Raw genomic sequence first — 13950 nt, 5'->3', positions numbered from 1 at the left:
TAACCCATAACATGTAAGATAGGCAGAAGCTACTTACTACAGATATACACTTGTGAATAAATAAATGATTAATGTTCAATGCAAGTTACTATTAAAGTAACTTAAATAATTGTTTAATCACTATTTATTTTAAAATAATGTATTTGTCCATTTAAAGTTTGAAATTTAAAATATAATTTAAGCATCTTACTTTTCTCCCCGCTAAATGTGGACTTTTATCCATGTTGAAATTATACAATTTTTACCAAACTAATCACATTGAAAAATCATTTTAAACCACGCGCTACTTCGCATTCACATACGAAAATATTGCGTAATATTTTTAATAAGTTTATTTAGACTTTTTTTCACAAAATCTTATTTATAATAATGGTAAACGAAATTTAAACGATAAGAAAAAACTTTTCACACTTTTTATATTCGAAAAATTGATTTGAATCCCCTAGCGTTCGATAGCCGAATTAAAAGTAAACAACAGACAGCCGCCAAAATCGAACGTACGATTTTAATATTTGTAAATTAAAGTTTAATGCGTTCGATTTAAGTACTTTATTCTACGTGACAGCTAATATAATCGTATTTGGGATAAGTGAAACAGTCGATTGACGTATCTGTGAGTTTTATTTGCTATTTATAATATAAGCCTGTTAGGCTTAGGAATTGTATATTTTAGCTTTAATAACAGAAATTATCTTAAAGTATGAAAAATTTAATGATTTTAACCAAATAAATTTGGTTTAATCGTGGTTTAATCAGTCCTACATTTCATTTTTTTGTATTCATTCATTAATTCTTATTTATATTTATATGTCACTTATTAGGCTTTAAACTTTCCATCATTGTCATTTGGTTTCTGTCTTATTAATTAACTAGCAGATGAGCCCAGCGTTGCTCGGGCAAAAAGTAACAATAGCGAAGATTAAGATTATTACATTATAGCCGATTTTTCGTTATAAACGAGAATTAACTTATATGATGATAACATTACTTGAATAAAAGGTTAATTTTAAAATTTAAAAAAACTTGCCCCATTCAATACTTATAGACAATTACCCCGAATTCGTTTATTTTGGATTTATTGTTTTTGGGTTACCCAAAAGGTGGAAATGATTAAAATATTTATTAACCCTCTCCCTAGTGTTATCACCCATCCAGTTTTCACCCGGACAGTCCGGGAATTGACTCACTGTTCGGGTGAACTATTAATTTTGTCCGGGAATTTCATAGAAATTGTGAAATTACGATGAAACAAAGTTTTTGCAAATATTGTTATAAATTTACACAATTTGAACAACGAAAGGTCTCAGACTCACTGACACTCATTCTCCATTTCGCCATGTTACTCTGTTTATGCCGACGTGTGATGCTCAACCTGCCTCTCCACCTTTTTCTTTTCTTTTTTATTTTTTTTTATTGCTTGTATGTTACTCCTACACAAGTCCCTAGTCTCTAACTGTAACTGATTTAGAATCAGCATGCACGTTATTCTTTGCATTGTGAAAGGACATTGTGCATGCATCAGGAACTTCTGTTCGAACAAACCTGACTTGCTGTCCAGGTCAGCGATTTTGTAAAGGTGGCAACACTACCTCTCCCTGTGGGGGAATTTCCAAAAATCTCTTCTTAGTGTACATTCTCATGACATACTCTGTGTACCAAATTTCAACTTTCAACTCCTAACCATTTGGGCTCTGCGCTTATTATTATTATGTTGGGTTTAGGAGTTATTCTTGGTTGACACCAGTGGCTGTGTACTATGCTGGACCATGAGTCACATCATAGCAACCAAAACAAAACTGAAATTAAATAAGTGTGTTTGTGTCTGTATTCAGGAATTTCCTAACAATATGGCATGTATTCAATATAGTGGCCTTCTGTAGTGTGATGTATGTGTTTCTATTCAATTATAATGTTTCCAGGCTTTTGTATAGTGTGTCTGGTATCACACCTGTAGAGGAGAGAACAACAGGTACAATAAGCACCCTATCCATCTTCCATAGATGCTTTATTTCCTGGGTGAGTTATGTGTACTTGCTAATTTTTTCAGTGAATGTGTTTTGTATATTGAGTGTTTGGAATGGATATGTCTATAATGTATGTGATTTTATTGTGTTTGTCTGGTCTGTTGTGGTAAATTGAGTGTGATTGAGTGTGATTGTCTGGTCTGTTGTGGTAAATTGTTTTATCTGTGATTATGGCTCTGTTGTTGTACATTTTGTGAGTGTTGTTTTTTAATATTGTCTGTGGAATGTAAATGTATTTGTAGTATGGTTTATGGATGTCTAATAATTAATTTGTGTTTGTTTGCAAACTCCTAGTGTATTATATTTGTTACTTGATTATGTATGTGTAAATAATCTGTCTGTGCCAAGAGCTTGCATCCGGAAGTGATGTGTTGTATAGTTTCTGGCATGATGTGACATTTTCTGCATGTGTCATTTGTGAGTGTTGTATCTTTGAGTATGTTTTCTGTAGTTTTTAGTATTTATGACCTGATCCTGTATGGCAATCATAAATCCTTCGTCTCCCCAAAGAAACATCCCCGAGCTAACCAGCTATTTGATGCAGTTTTGTCAACAAAATCCTGGGCCAGATCATAAGGATGCCTGCCATGGAGTGCCTTTTGAGCCCATGATTGGTGTTTATGCTTTTTATATGTTGTGTTGTGTCCATATGATGTGATTGTAAATTTAATGGTGTGTTGTTTGAATCTGCTAGAGTTACTGCTTTATGTAACTGTGATGTTTTTTGTAGAAAAACTCTCGCAGTGACTGTGTTTGTTTGTAGTGAAGGTCACGTCTGCCATCTTTACATGGAAGGGTTAATCTTTCTATGACAGATTTAGGATGATGTTGTTTATGCTTAGTAAGTGTTGTTCTTGTTTTCCTTTGGAGTTGCTCAAGATCTGTATGAGTATAACTCCATATGAATATGTGAATACTGGGATGATATATGTGTTTATTGCTTTAACTGTATGTTTTGCATTTAACTCTGTTCTGAGAATAGCATTTAACCTACTTTGGTATTCTTTAGTTAATCTTTGCTTTATTTGTGTATGTTCTGTTAGTTTGGCCTGTTGGAATCCTAAATACTTGTAGAACTCGCCCTCTTCCATAAATTCAATAACGTCTCCATTTCCAAGTGCAAAATCTTCTTTCTTCAGTATTCCTTTTTCAATGTGAAATGTTTTGCATTTATCTAGGCCAAACTCCATTTGTATGTCCTTGGTGTATGAATGTGTGATTTGTAGGAGTTGTTTTTGTGTGGATGCATAAAGTTTTATGCTGTCTGTGTACATGAGATGTGACAGTGTAAACTGTGTTGTTTTTTCATGTCTGATATTGTAGCCATATTGTGTGTTGTTTAACATGCTGGATAATGGGTTCAAGGTTAGGCAGAACCAGAGAGGATTCATGGAATCTCCTTGAAAAATTCCTCGCCTAATAAATATTTGGTTTGTTTGTATGTTATGAACCCTGAGATGTAGTGTTGTTCTTCAGTGCTGCATAGTGTTTTGGAAGAATTTAATGACTGATGGGTGTATTTTGTACATGTGTAGAATATGTAGTAGCCATAATATCAGGATATCTATTTTTAATAGGATAACAACGGGCTACAGAGATCAACAATTTGCGAGATTCGCAGTCCTGAGTGTCCATCAATTCTTTCCATTTCTGATCCAGAGCTGTTTGTCCCAACAATGATTTCCTGATTACCCCCTCTACAAATTTTTCTACTTCACTTATAAATTTTTCTAGAGTACTATTATCAGATAGTGGATCTTTAAGTTGTGTTCGTTCTTGTTCTACAGAATCCTGGATTCTGTAGAACAAGAACGAACACAACTTAAAGATCCACTATCTGATAATATATGGTAGCCAACTGTGTGGAATGCTGTCGAATGCTTTTCTGTAGTATATATATGCCATGTGTATGTTTCTGTGTTGTTTGTGTGCTTGCTGTATAATGACTGAATCTATGAGTAACTGTTCTTTGCATCCTGCGATTTCTAAAATATACAAATATATATATATATCAATTTCATTGATACTGTATGTATACTTTATGACCCTCGCTCACATATAACCTGATTTCTATAGTTAAACACATTGTGCATTATTGAATATGCTGAGCTATGGCTATCTGCAAATGGTTGGTAACTTCATTGACTGCAATGGACAACACAAATTGGAGAGATAAAAATCAATGCATCAGTTTTTTGTTTCTAATTTCTAAACTTATAAATATCTCTTTAAAAACATAAATTTTGTTTGTGATTTTGTAGATTATTGTTTTAAAATTAATTTTAAACATTAATTAATAGTTTTTGTTAATTGATTTATGTATTTTTAAGATTCTTTTTATTAAGTATTATTAATATTTTAACAAATAGTTTTTATAATTTTTCATTTGTCTTTTAAAGAAATAATGTTGTTTAATGAAGAGGCATCAACTAATACATTGCGTCATAGTCTCACTAAACCTACTGTTGCAGGAAGAATTCTCATTCATAAAAGAAATCTTTCTAAGAGTGAGCTTCAAGCATCTCCTAGATATTCTGATGTGCCACAAAATGATGATGAATTGGAAAGGAGACAAAGACGAAAAGAAAAAATTGAACAGTTACAGAGAGATATTACTAATAGTCCCTTAACTCCTGCAGAAAAGTAAATTAATTTTTATTTTTAAAATGTCATAAAATATAATAGAAACAATTTTTAATCCATATAATAAATGATTATTCATGTTTTTTTTTTTTTTTGCACTTTATAATAAAATAATTTATTAGTATATTTATTAATTTGGTATATCCTATAAATAGACAAGAACAACAAAAATATTTAAGTTTGTAATTGAGAATTGCAGTGTAAGCTTGATTTATGAGTATATCTCATCACCAGAAACCTCTCATAAATAGGGATAAGCTTATCTATTATTTCTCTATGATAAAAATTTGAATGTCATTTTCATATTAATCCAGTCACCCTGCCAATGTTTCCCAAATATTATTAAGTACTACAAAACACCCATTTATTAACAATCAGTTTATTTGATTTATATTAATTTTATATAAATAAACAGTTTCATCTTAATTATTTTATTTTGTTAGGTTATTCAATGTTATAAAATGAGATAAGCAAATGTACAGTATAAGTGGTACTATTTAGTGATAAAATAAAAGATGATAAACAGGCAGAAAACAAGCAAATTAGGGTTTAGTAAGCTCTTATCTGTGATTGTAATTTTTTTAATTAAAAAAGAATTTTACCCTATCTCTACATTATAAAGTGCACAATCACATTAGAAAACAAATGTCAAATCCCTAGAAAATAAAGAAAATGGAGACTGGAACCTATTAACTACCTAATCAATGCAAGGAATTTCAATTTTGTTGTACTCATGATTAGAATATTTTGTCTCATAAATAGGGAAAGGAATAAAATAAAGTATTTAATTATATCAAATTTTTATATATTGAGTCTTGTAAACCAGAGTCACATTTAATTAAATCTGGTATCTACAATACCCATTTTATTTTAATTTTCTTAATGAAATATTTGCTATTAAAAAACAGGATATGGACACTATATCAAATGTAGGGTAGATGTACCAGTTTTGGCCAGCGTACCAGTTCTGGCCAGAAAACAAATTTAACTTAAAAATATAATCACCACATATTCAAATCTGTCCAATAAAACAAACTTTTATTGTTAACTGTTCACACAGTTAACAATAAAAGTTTGTTTCATTTGTGATTATATTTTTAAGTTAAATTTGTTTTCTGGTCAGAACTGGTACTACACTGGCCAAAACTGGTACATCTACCCTATATCTACTATATAAAGCTGAAAAAATGGGCATTTTTTTTCTGTTATGGTATGCCAAAAATGGCCACTAGGGGCATCCCTAGCTTTTATTTAAATTAATAATATAAATTATTTTATATTTATTTTATATTTTTACAGTATAATAATCAGTATATTATTATTTTTATTTGTAATTTAGTATGCCCTGATGCCTGCATTGGGCCTTTCGACTTGTTAGTTATAAAATCTGACAATCAAAATTGAAATATTTCATTTAATTCATGTATTGATATCTAAATTAAATTTGATAGGTACATACTATTAAAAATTAAATTTTTTTAGTGGTATTTTTTGATTGTATGACAAATTTTCTAGCCTGTGCTACAGAACATTGATACTATTAAATGGTTGATTTGGGTAAATTATATATAAAACAAAGTTTTGAAAGATAAACTTGTAAGTGGTTGAAATAGTTATCCTATACTTTATTAGAAAAATTTGTACTTTGTAATTTATTCCAAAATTAAACAAATATAAGTATTGTTACTTGGCCCATTTATTAATGAAAATATTAAAACATAGACTTAAAAACTAATTTTACTGCTAATGCAGAAGTATTTTGGAATATACTTTTTCCATTATCAGGAGACTGAGTTATGAATATCCAAAGTTAAACCAAATCTGTTTCAAAATAATTTAAAAATCCCAAATTTTTAAGATGATAAAAATATTTAAAGATAAGGTTAAATTCATCAATAACGTTTATGATATCTTTTATACAAGTTAAAAAAGGTACAGAAACATTTATATACATTGAAAAAATGTCAGATACAGTTTATCTAGATTCTTTACACATAACTTAGAATAAGTTATTTACTCAAGGTTTTTATTCATTTTTCACTGTTTCAAAAACCTATGTTGTCCTATATGTGCAAGCAAAGGATTCTTTGCTTTTTTGCAATAATTTCTGTGAAACATGTATAGTTTATGCTGCCATTATAGCATGGTGCTATTGAGGTCAAGGTGAATGTCGCTTTCAAAGAGACAGTCCGAAAATAGCTTTGAGGAAAGTAATGATCGGTCACTATTTCTGGCTTATCAAATACTAGTCTATGATCTGTTTATCATAAGTTGGCACCTACTGTAAACCAGTGGCATGCCGTGACATTTGATGATAGGGAAGCTGTGTTTCTGTAAGAAGCCGACTTACAGGGGCAATCAATTAATTGCGCGTCAGGGCCCGTTCGTATTCGTTTGTTCGATAAGCCAGTAAAAACCGTATACTTCTTTAAATGTATTTTTAATAGATTATACGACGTACTTAATAAATAAGAAAGTTCAATATAATTACCTCCGTTATTAGATTCAATAAATTTCCTATGCCCTCTAAATGCCAATTCTCGCTTTGAGAAAAAACATAAAACATCTATTAATTTAGATATATCTATTAATCGTAATTATCTCGTTATAATTTTCAATATTTATTTTATATTGTCTACCAATGTTAAATTCTATTCCTCTTTGATTTCCAAATTGCTTCAATTTTACGAAACAATCGTCATAAATGTTATCGTCAAAATGTAGAAATTTTTTGTCGACGTATTTATATTTACTTTAGGCATTGGTCTTTCTCTTTTAATAATGTTTTCTTTTCCATTATACGGTCTCGAGCCAAAACTTTTTTAAAATAAATTTTTGAATCACTAACCACGATATAAGGGCTAAAATTAAAATTATCAGAAAAACTTACTTGGTAAAACAAAATGTGTGACGAATATACATACCTAGTACAAAAAATTCTTCAATTGTACGAATATACTTTTAATGAAACTTATAATTAAATATAACTTTGTGAAGAAACGTACATAAAAATAACAAAATATTCTGTACTTTTTAAATCTTAAAACAATCCACTTAGTAAAATACTGTAGCTCCCTACGAGTGGCTAATGAATGGAATCAGAGACGGTCCAGGTAGGTCTGGGCGTGCAAAATCCCGAGGGTGCCGATACTGGTCAATGTCAAATGCCTCTTTTGTCGCGTCACTAGTATATATCAAAGGACGCGACGGGGTTGTTGTAGACTTTAAACGTTTCTCGCCATAGCTATAAAAATGTAAATATGTTAAACTTAACAGATTGTCCGTCGTTCGTTTTCTAACTAATTCGTTTTAGGATCGAGTGTTCGCGGAAATTTCCAAAATTTACAACTTTTCGGTCACTCTCATTGAACTGGAGAAATTTCTGTCTTTATTACATCTAATATTACGAAGTGAACAGACCCCGCTGTACTCGGCAAGAGATTGGTTCGGTTAAGCTTCTGTTTAAGTAAAATTTCGGCTCTTTCATCGGGGTTTTATTTATGTTTCTAATTCCCTAATCGCTTAATTATTTAACTACTTCTTAAATAGAAATAAGTCGAAACCGGTTACTTTGTACTCGAATATCTGTAGTCTCGGGAAAGAAGTGGAAAGAAATTTTTATGACAACCGATACATAAATCGTAAATTTAAGGAAAATAAATTCTAAAGCTTTTTTTGTACCATTGTACGTCTCATTCATTAAATTTGGTTGTAAATGATGCAGCCAAACTAACAGTTAATTTTTTATCACTGTACTAGAATTGTACACGTTTTTTCTGCATTCCCTTACAGATGCGACATACTAAATCGTAATATCACCGGTTTAACATCGAAATCCGTAAGTAATATAAGATGGGAGAGCGGAATAAACGCGGAATAAATGTATCAAATATTTTAATGGATTTTTTTAAAACTCCCGTCAACTATACAGAACTATCATAAAAACATGCCAGTAAATTCCAGTTAATTACTACATTTATTTCTCTTATCGTTTTCGAAAATTACAAAGAATTGGAAAAATAACTATTAATTAGTTATTTTTGCAATTTAATAATCTATTAAAGATCTCGCGGGCCGGATAGAAACTTTTCGCGAGCCGTAGCTGGCCCGCGGGCCGGGGTTGCCCGCCATTGATCTAGTCTACTCGTGATTCACGTAATCGGGCGAGAGCGGCCGAATATCTAGCAGGCAGGCGGCTAAACAGCCCACAACCGGTCCGGGATATAAAGTTAGAAGCTTTATGTGTGAAGCATCCACCAGCTAAACCGGGTGACGTTGGTGCTCTGTAAAGCGCATGCGCCAATGCCTATAATCTGGCTGCTTGGAAGTTGACAGGCAGGTGGCTAACAGCCCACAACCGCTCCGGGATATAAAGCTGTACTCTTTACGAGTGTGTCGCTTACCCGGTTTAGCCGGGTGAGGTTGGTGCACTGTAAACCGCATGTGCTAATGCCTATATAATCTGGCTGATTGGAGACTGACCCGGTTTCGACATTCCTTCCGCCACCGAATTATTCGAATATGCAATAGCAATCTTATCGTTTTTTTTCACATGTAGTATAGAAATTTGTAAAGGATACATAATGCAGTTATAATAAAATATTAATTTTAATTAATTCAAAGTACGTTAAAATATGAAAATTTATATTTTATAAAATACAAGGGAAGGTCATTGGAAGGTGGAATCGGCGCTTCCATCGCTTCCAATGACGGCACGCCACTGCTGTAAACAAACTAAGACATATCCCCCTTTGTTTATTGGTTTAAATCTATGTCCATCAATTAGAAACTGTGTTGCATCTCATTCATCCACAGAAAATAGTTCCTCATTATTTATAAAATCATTAATGATATACTGGTCATTTAGCAATGATTATAAATGTAGTTATTTCATATTTGTTAAATTGTTATTTATTAATGAATATTAGCACATTCTGAATCATTAAAAATAAACTTTTTGCGGTCATGTGCATTTCAATGTTTTGGTTTTGTTTTACACTTACGTATTAAGGCAAACATGATTGTTTGCCTTAATATGTGCATTTGATAATATTTTATTTGTGATTAAACAAAATAAAATTAGAATTGTTAAAAAGTCTAATTTTCTTTATTTTGATCTTTAAAGTCGCATCTTGTCCTATATGCAAGATCGTCTTATATGCAAGTAAATACAGTAAATGGAAAATGATAAGCTCAGATAGGAGAATGTGTACAGATCCGCAGATAGGATCCAACTTATGACAAAATTGGGGCCTATCTGTACTGTCTATTCTATGATTCCATAAGAAGTGAAACACAAAAAATACAGTTGGTAATATTGTGTGATACAGTTTTCAAAGCTGCACAATATATAATACAATATAAAACTATATTATATATAGAATAAGCTTATGTAACATCCATGTTTCTGAAATGTAACATCCATGTAGGCATATTGTAGCACAGTATGCCTACATGGATGTTACATTTCAGAAACATGAAAGTAGTCAACCAGGTTTAAAGGAATCAAAACTCATACTGAGAGAATAATGTAATTTTTGTAGAAATTGATTTTATTTTTATTTTTATTTTATTAAAAAAAGTTAATAATAAAATATTAATTTTTATTTATTCAATGTAATAATAATTCATGTTATCCTAATTATAAAAATTTAAACTGGAACGATTTTGGATCCAAGAGCTCTGCAGAAAGTTAATTTTATTTTTATGTTTAAGTGCCAATAATGTAAACCTGAACTATAGTTTAACATAAATAAATTTACCAATTTATATAATGTGTGTTAATTGTCCAACTTACAGTATTACATTTAATTCCTGTTCTGTGCCATTAGAAAGTACAGTTGATTGCTGGGGTTTAAAATTAAGTTATTTAATATTAGTTTTGACCATCATAAGATAGTAGGTCATAAATCAAGATTTGACTTCACATGAAACACTAATATTAGATTGCTTTGCAAATAGAGCTTTCCATAAAATTTAATATAGTTTATTAAAAATGAGGAAATTTGAAAAAAATTACATAAAAATGATTAAGATATTAATTGTAAATATTTGAGTTTTATTGAATTTTAGAAAAAATAAATATAAAATTCTCATAAACTAATTTTGATATTTTGAATTTTTTAACAGAAGAAAATCTATAGCAATCAACAGTTCAGGTTTAACAAATGCTCAATTGGCTGAACATTATGCCAATTGCATGAAATTGTTTACAGAAAATGTAAGTTGTTAATTTGATTGAATAATAATAAATTAATTTTTAATTAAAATTATTATTACATTTTATAATGTGTATTTTTTATGGATTGTAAATATAAAATTAAATTTACTTAACAATGCAATTAATTATTATATTCTTAAAAAGTTTGAATGGAGTAAAATGATTATTATATCAGCAGCTATGTTTTTCACTACATAAAATTTATTCAAAGATAAGATTTTCAAAATTTTTTATTTTTGATAATTCTGTTTCTGTATTGATGATAAATGTGATTATAAAATCACATTTATTATAACAATCACTGTGAAGATAAATTGCTTGCAATATTTGTTTTGGTTTCAGTAGCATCATAATTATTTATCAACATTTTAATTATTGCCAAATGATTTCTAAATTATTTATTGGACTACTTTAAGGTTAATTTAATAATTAGATATAAAGCAATATGTAATTATTAAATTAACCTTAATGTACTCCAATAAATAATCTAGCAGTTTATTTGGCAGTACTAACTGAATTGTGTTGTTTATGTTATTAATTTCTATTGTATATTTTCTGTGGTTTTAACAATTTAAATAAAAATAAAAAATTATAATGAAAAATAATAAATTATACAGTGGGCGATCGGTTAACGAACATAATCCGTTCCAAGACTTTGTTCACTATCTAAATTGTTCATTAACCAATTATTGATTTACCATAGGTTTTTATGGGAATTTGATTAATTTGTTCTGGAGACCCCAAAAAATAAAAAATATATACTTTCTTACTACATTTATTTATATGTAGTAATAATAAAAATACATATATACACAGTCTTGCATTTTTATTAGACATGTTGTTTTTCTGTTTTTGAGACCTTAAATAATCTGTCCAATGTTGATTGCTTTTCTCTCTTCTTCAGGATTTTTCAGAAGTAATTAATAGTATTGTAATTATAGAGATCTCCAAGCCTATTAACCTCAACCGGTTTGGATGCCATTCTAAGACCGTTGTTCTGACATCCTCCCACTTCTGTTTAATAGCAGATATCGGCATTAATCCTCTTTTTCAGAAGAAAACATATCTCGCCGAGTTTCTTGGTGTTCTTCATTCAAGAGTTCTTGACATTCTTCTGTCATCAGACTCGTTTCATGTTCCATTATGAGCTCTTCGATGTTCTTTATTTCTCAGATGTGATTTTTGTTACTCCTTAAGCTGCTTGAGTCTTCTTGATAATACAGTATCTTTCTTAGAAAGATTGAACTGTGGCCTACTGTAGACCTGTTCAAGCCATACTGTCTAGCAACATCAGACATTTTCTGCCCACTCTCTACCTTTGCTATTATACTCTCACCTTTTGTAAATAAAAACAGACAACAAAACCCAACAGTCTCACGAATGCTATAAAAAAAAATTGTTTTTGTCAGAGAAATAAAAGGCTGGAATTACAAGGGAGAGTTTCAAAGTTTGGAGGAATACTATCCTATCAGTATGTACCGGGTTGAGCACCGATGTTGACGTCTCCCGTGCTCCGAAAAGTTTTGACTTGTTGCCTGATGACAAGGGAAGACCAATCAGTATTCATTATTTTACGTCACTTCTTCTTGTGTTTTTGTTCTGTGAGATGTTTGTTGTTCGAACATAAAAATCTTTTGCGAAAGTGTTCGTTATCTGATTTGTTCATTAACCAAACTGTTCATTAACCGATCACCCACTGTATAACGTTGAGAATAGATATCCTTTACAACATTCAACCCAATTGTTCAATTTTTATACATATTTTTAGGAACATATTGTCTGAAAATCAAGGGCTAATATAAAATTGTATACATTAACACAAATACAATATCATTTAAGAAACAATGTTAGTTACCAGAATTTAATTGTAATCTTCTTGCCTTCAATAAATTATTTAATTATCTTAAGCTTCCAATTGGGGGAGTTAGTGGAGACTTATCAAGTTGTATTTGAGCATCAAAATAATGGAGATCACATCTTTAAAAACCAATTTTATTAGTGGAATGTATTTTGGTCCTATATCTACAGACAACTCCTCATACATAGTTACTGACCTGTTTAATACAGGGTAACATAAGGAATTGTCTGTACTTATAGATTATATAGAAGAATTTTAACCAGATGGCTAAAGGGACAGTTAGCAATGTATATCCAATGTAAATTTAATAATAATGTTAAAATAATGCAAGTATTAATTTTTATATAAAAGTGGCTGAAGAGAGTCTGTGTCTGATCTGTGTTTCACTAATAAAATGTGATCTCCATTATTTTGATGCTCCAATACAATTTGATACATCTCCAATAACCCTCCAATTGAAAGTTTGAGATCATTAAGAATAATGTTAGTTATATTTAAATGTTTCCCAACTTACAACACTTACATTTTTAGAGATTAGACAGATTTTTAGATATGTGAAATTAATGTAGAAATATGTCTGCAGTCATTAAATATTATAAATTTCTCAATGCTTGTATGAATATATATAACTATAACTTAAGTGTATCACAAAACTAATGTAAAATATCTTCCTATTTTCTGAGTTTTTTGCTGAAGACTACATTTTGGACTTTGGAAAATGGTTTTGAGATTATTAATGAATCTATATTCTTTTAGAAATATTTTATATTGCAAATTGATAAAGCAAATTTGAATTATAAATAAAATATTTTTAAAAATTTACAAATATATCTATATCTATCTATCTAATATATCTATATCTATCAAATATATCTGTATTTGTAATATTTTAGTAAATCTTAATTGGGAATAATTTTTTGTTTATAATTTAAACTTTAATTTTTTTGGCTTATTTTATTTTTATAATATGAGTTTTAGTATTAGTATGATATTTTTAAAATTTTTGGATTAAATATAATTTCAATATATTTATTTGAAATTAATATAAATATCTTGTACAAAAATATAAATGATATCTTTTTAGAAAATAAACGTTAAGAATGCATTTGGACTTCATCTTATTGATTATATGCCTGAAATATTAAATAAAGATGGTGAAACAAACTTTCAGGTAATTATTTCTTGATAATATAGGTTTTTAATTT

General features: G+C 29.8%; 1 protein-coding gene across 1 annotated transcript in view; it reads left to right on the top strand.

The window, feature by feature from the left end:
- The first annotated feature begins 461 nt into the window (after positions 1–461).
- barr (barren) overlaps positions 462–13950 on the top strand; it is a 44249-nt gene continuing 30760 nt past the window's right edge. The window contains exons 1-4 of the mRNA XM_067279144.1: positions 462–613; positions 4424–4667; positions 10797–10887; positions 13830–13916. Coding sequence (XP_067135245.1) covers positions 4429–4667; positions 10797–10887; positions 13830–13916 — 417 coding nt within the window. The 5' untranslated portion in view covers positions 462–613; positions 4424–4428. The remainder of the gene's footprint in view (positions 614–4423; positions 4668–10796; positions 10888–13829; positions 13917–13950) is intronic.

Source organism: Centruroides vittatus, unplaced genomic scaffold, assembly GCF_030686945.1.
Source record: "Centruroides vittatus isolate TY-2023 unplaced genomic scaffold, ASM3068694v2 contig_1168, whole genome shotgun sequence".
NCBI classification, from domain to species: domain Eukaryota; kingdom Metazoa; phylum Arthropoda; class Arachnida; order Scorpiones; family Buthidae; genus Centruroides; species Centruroides vittatus.
The sequence above is the reverse complement of the archived record's forward strand: the minus strand, read 5'-3'. Positions and strand labels throughout refer to the sequence as shown.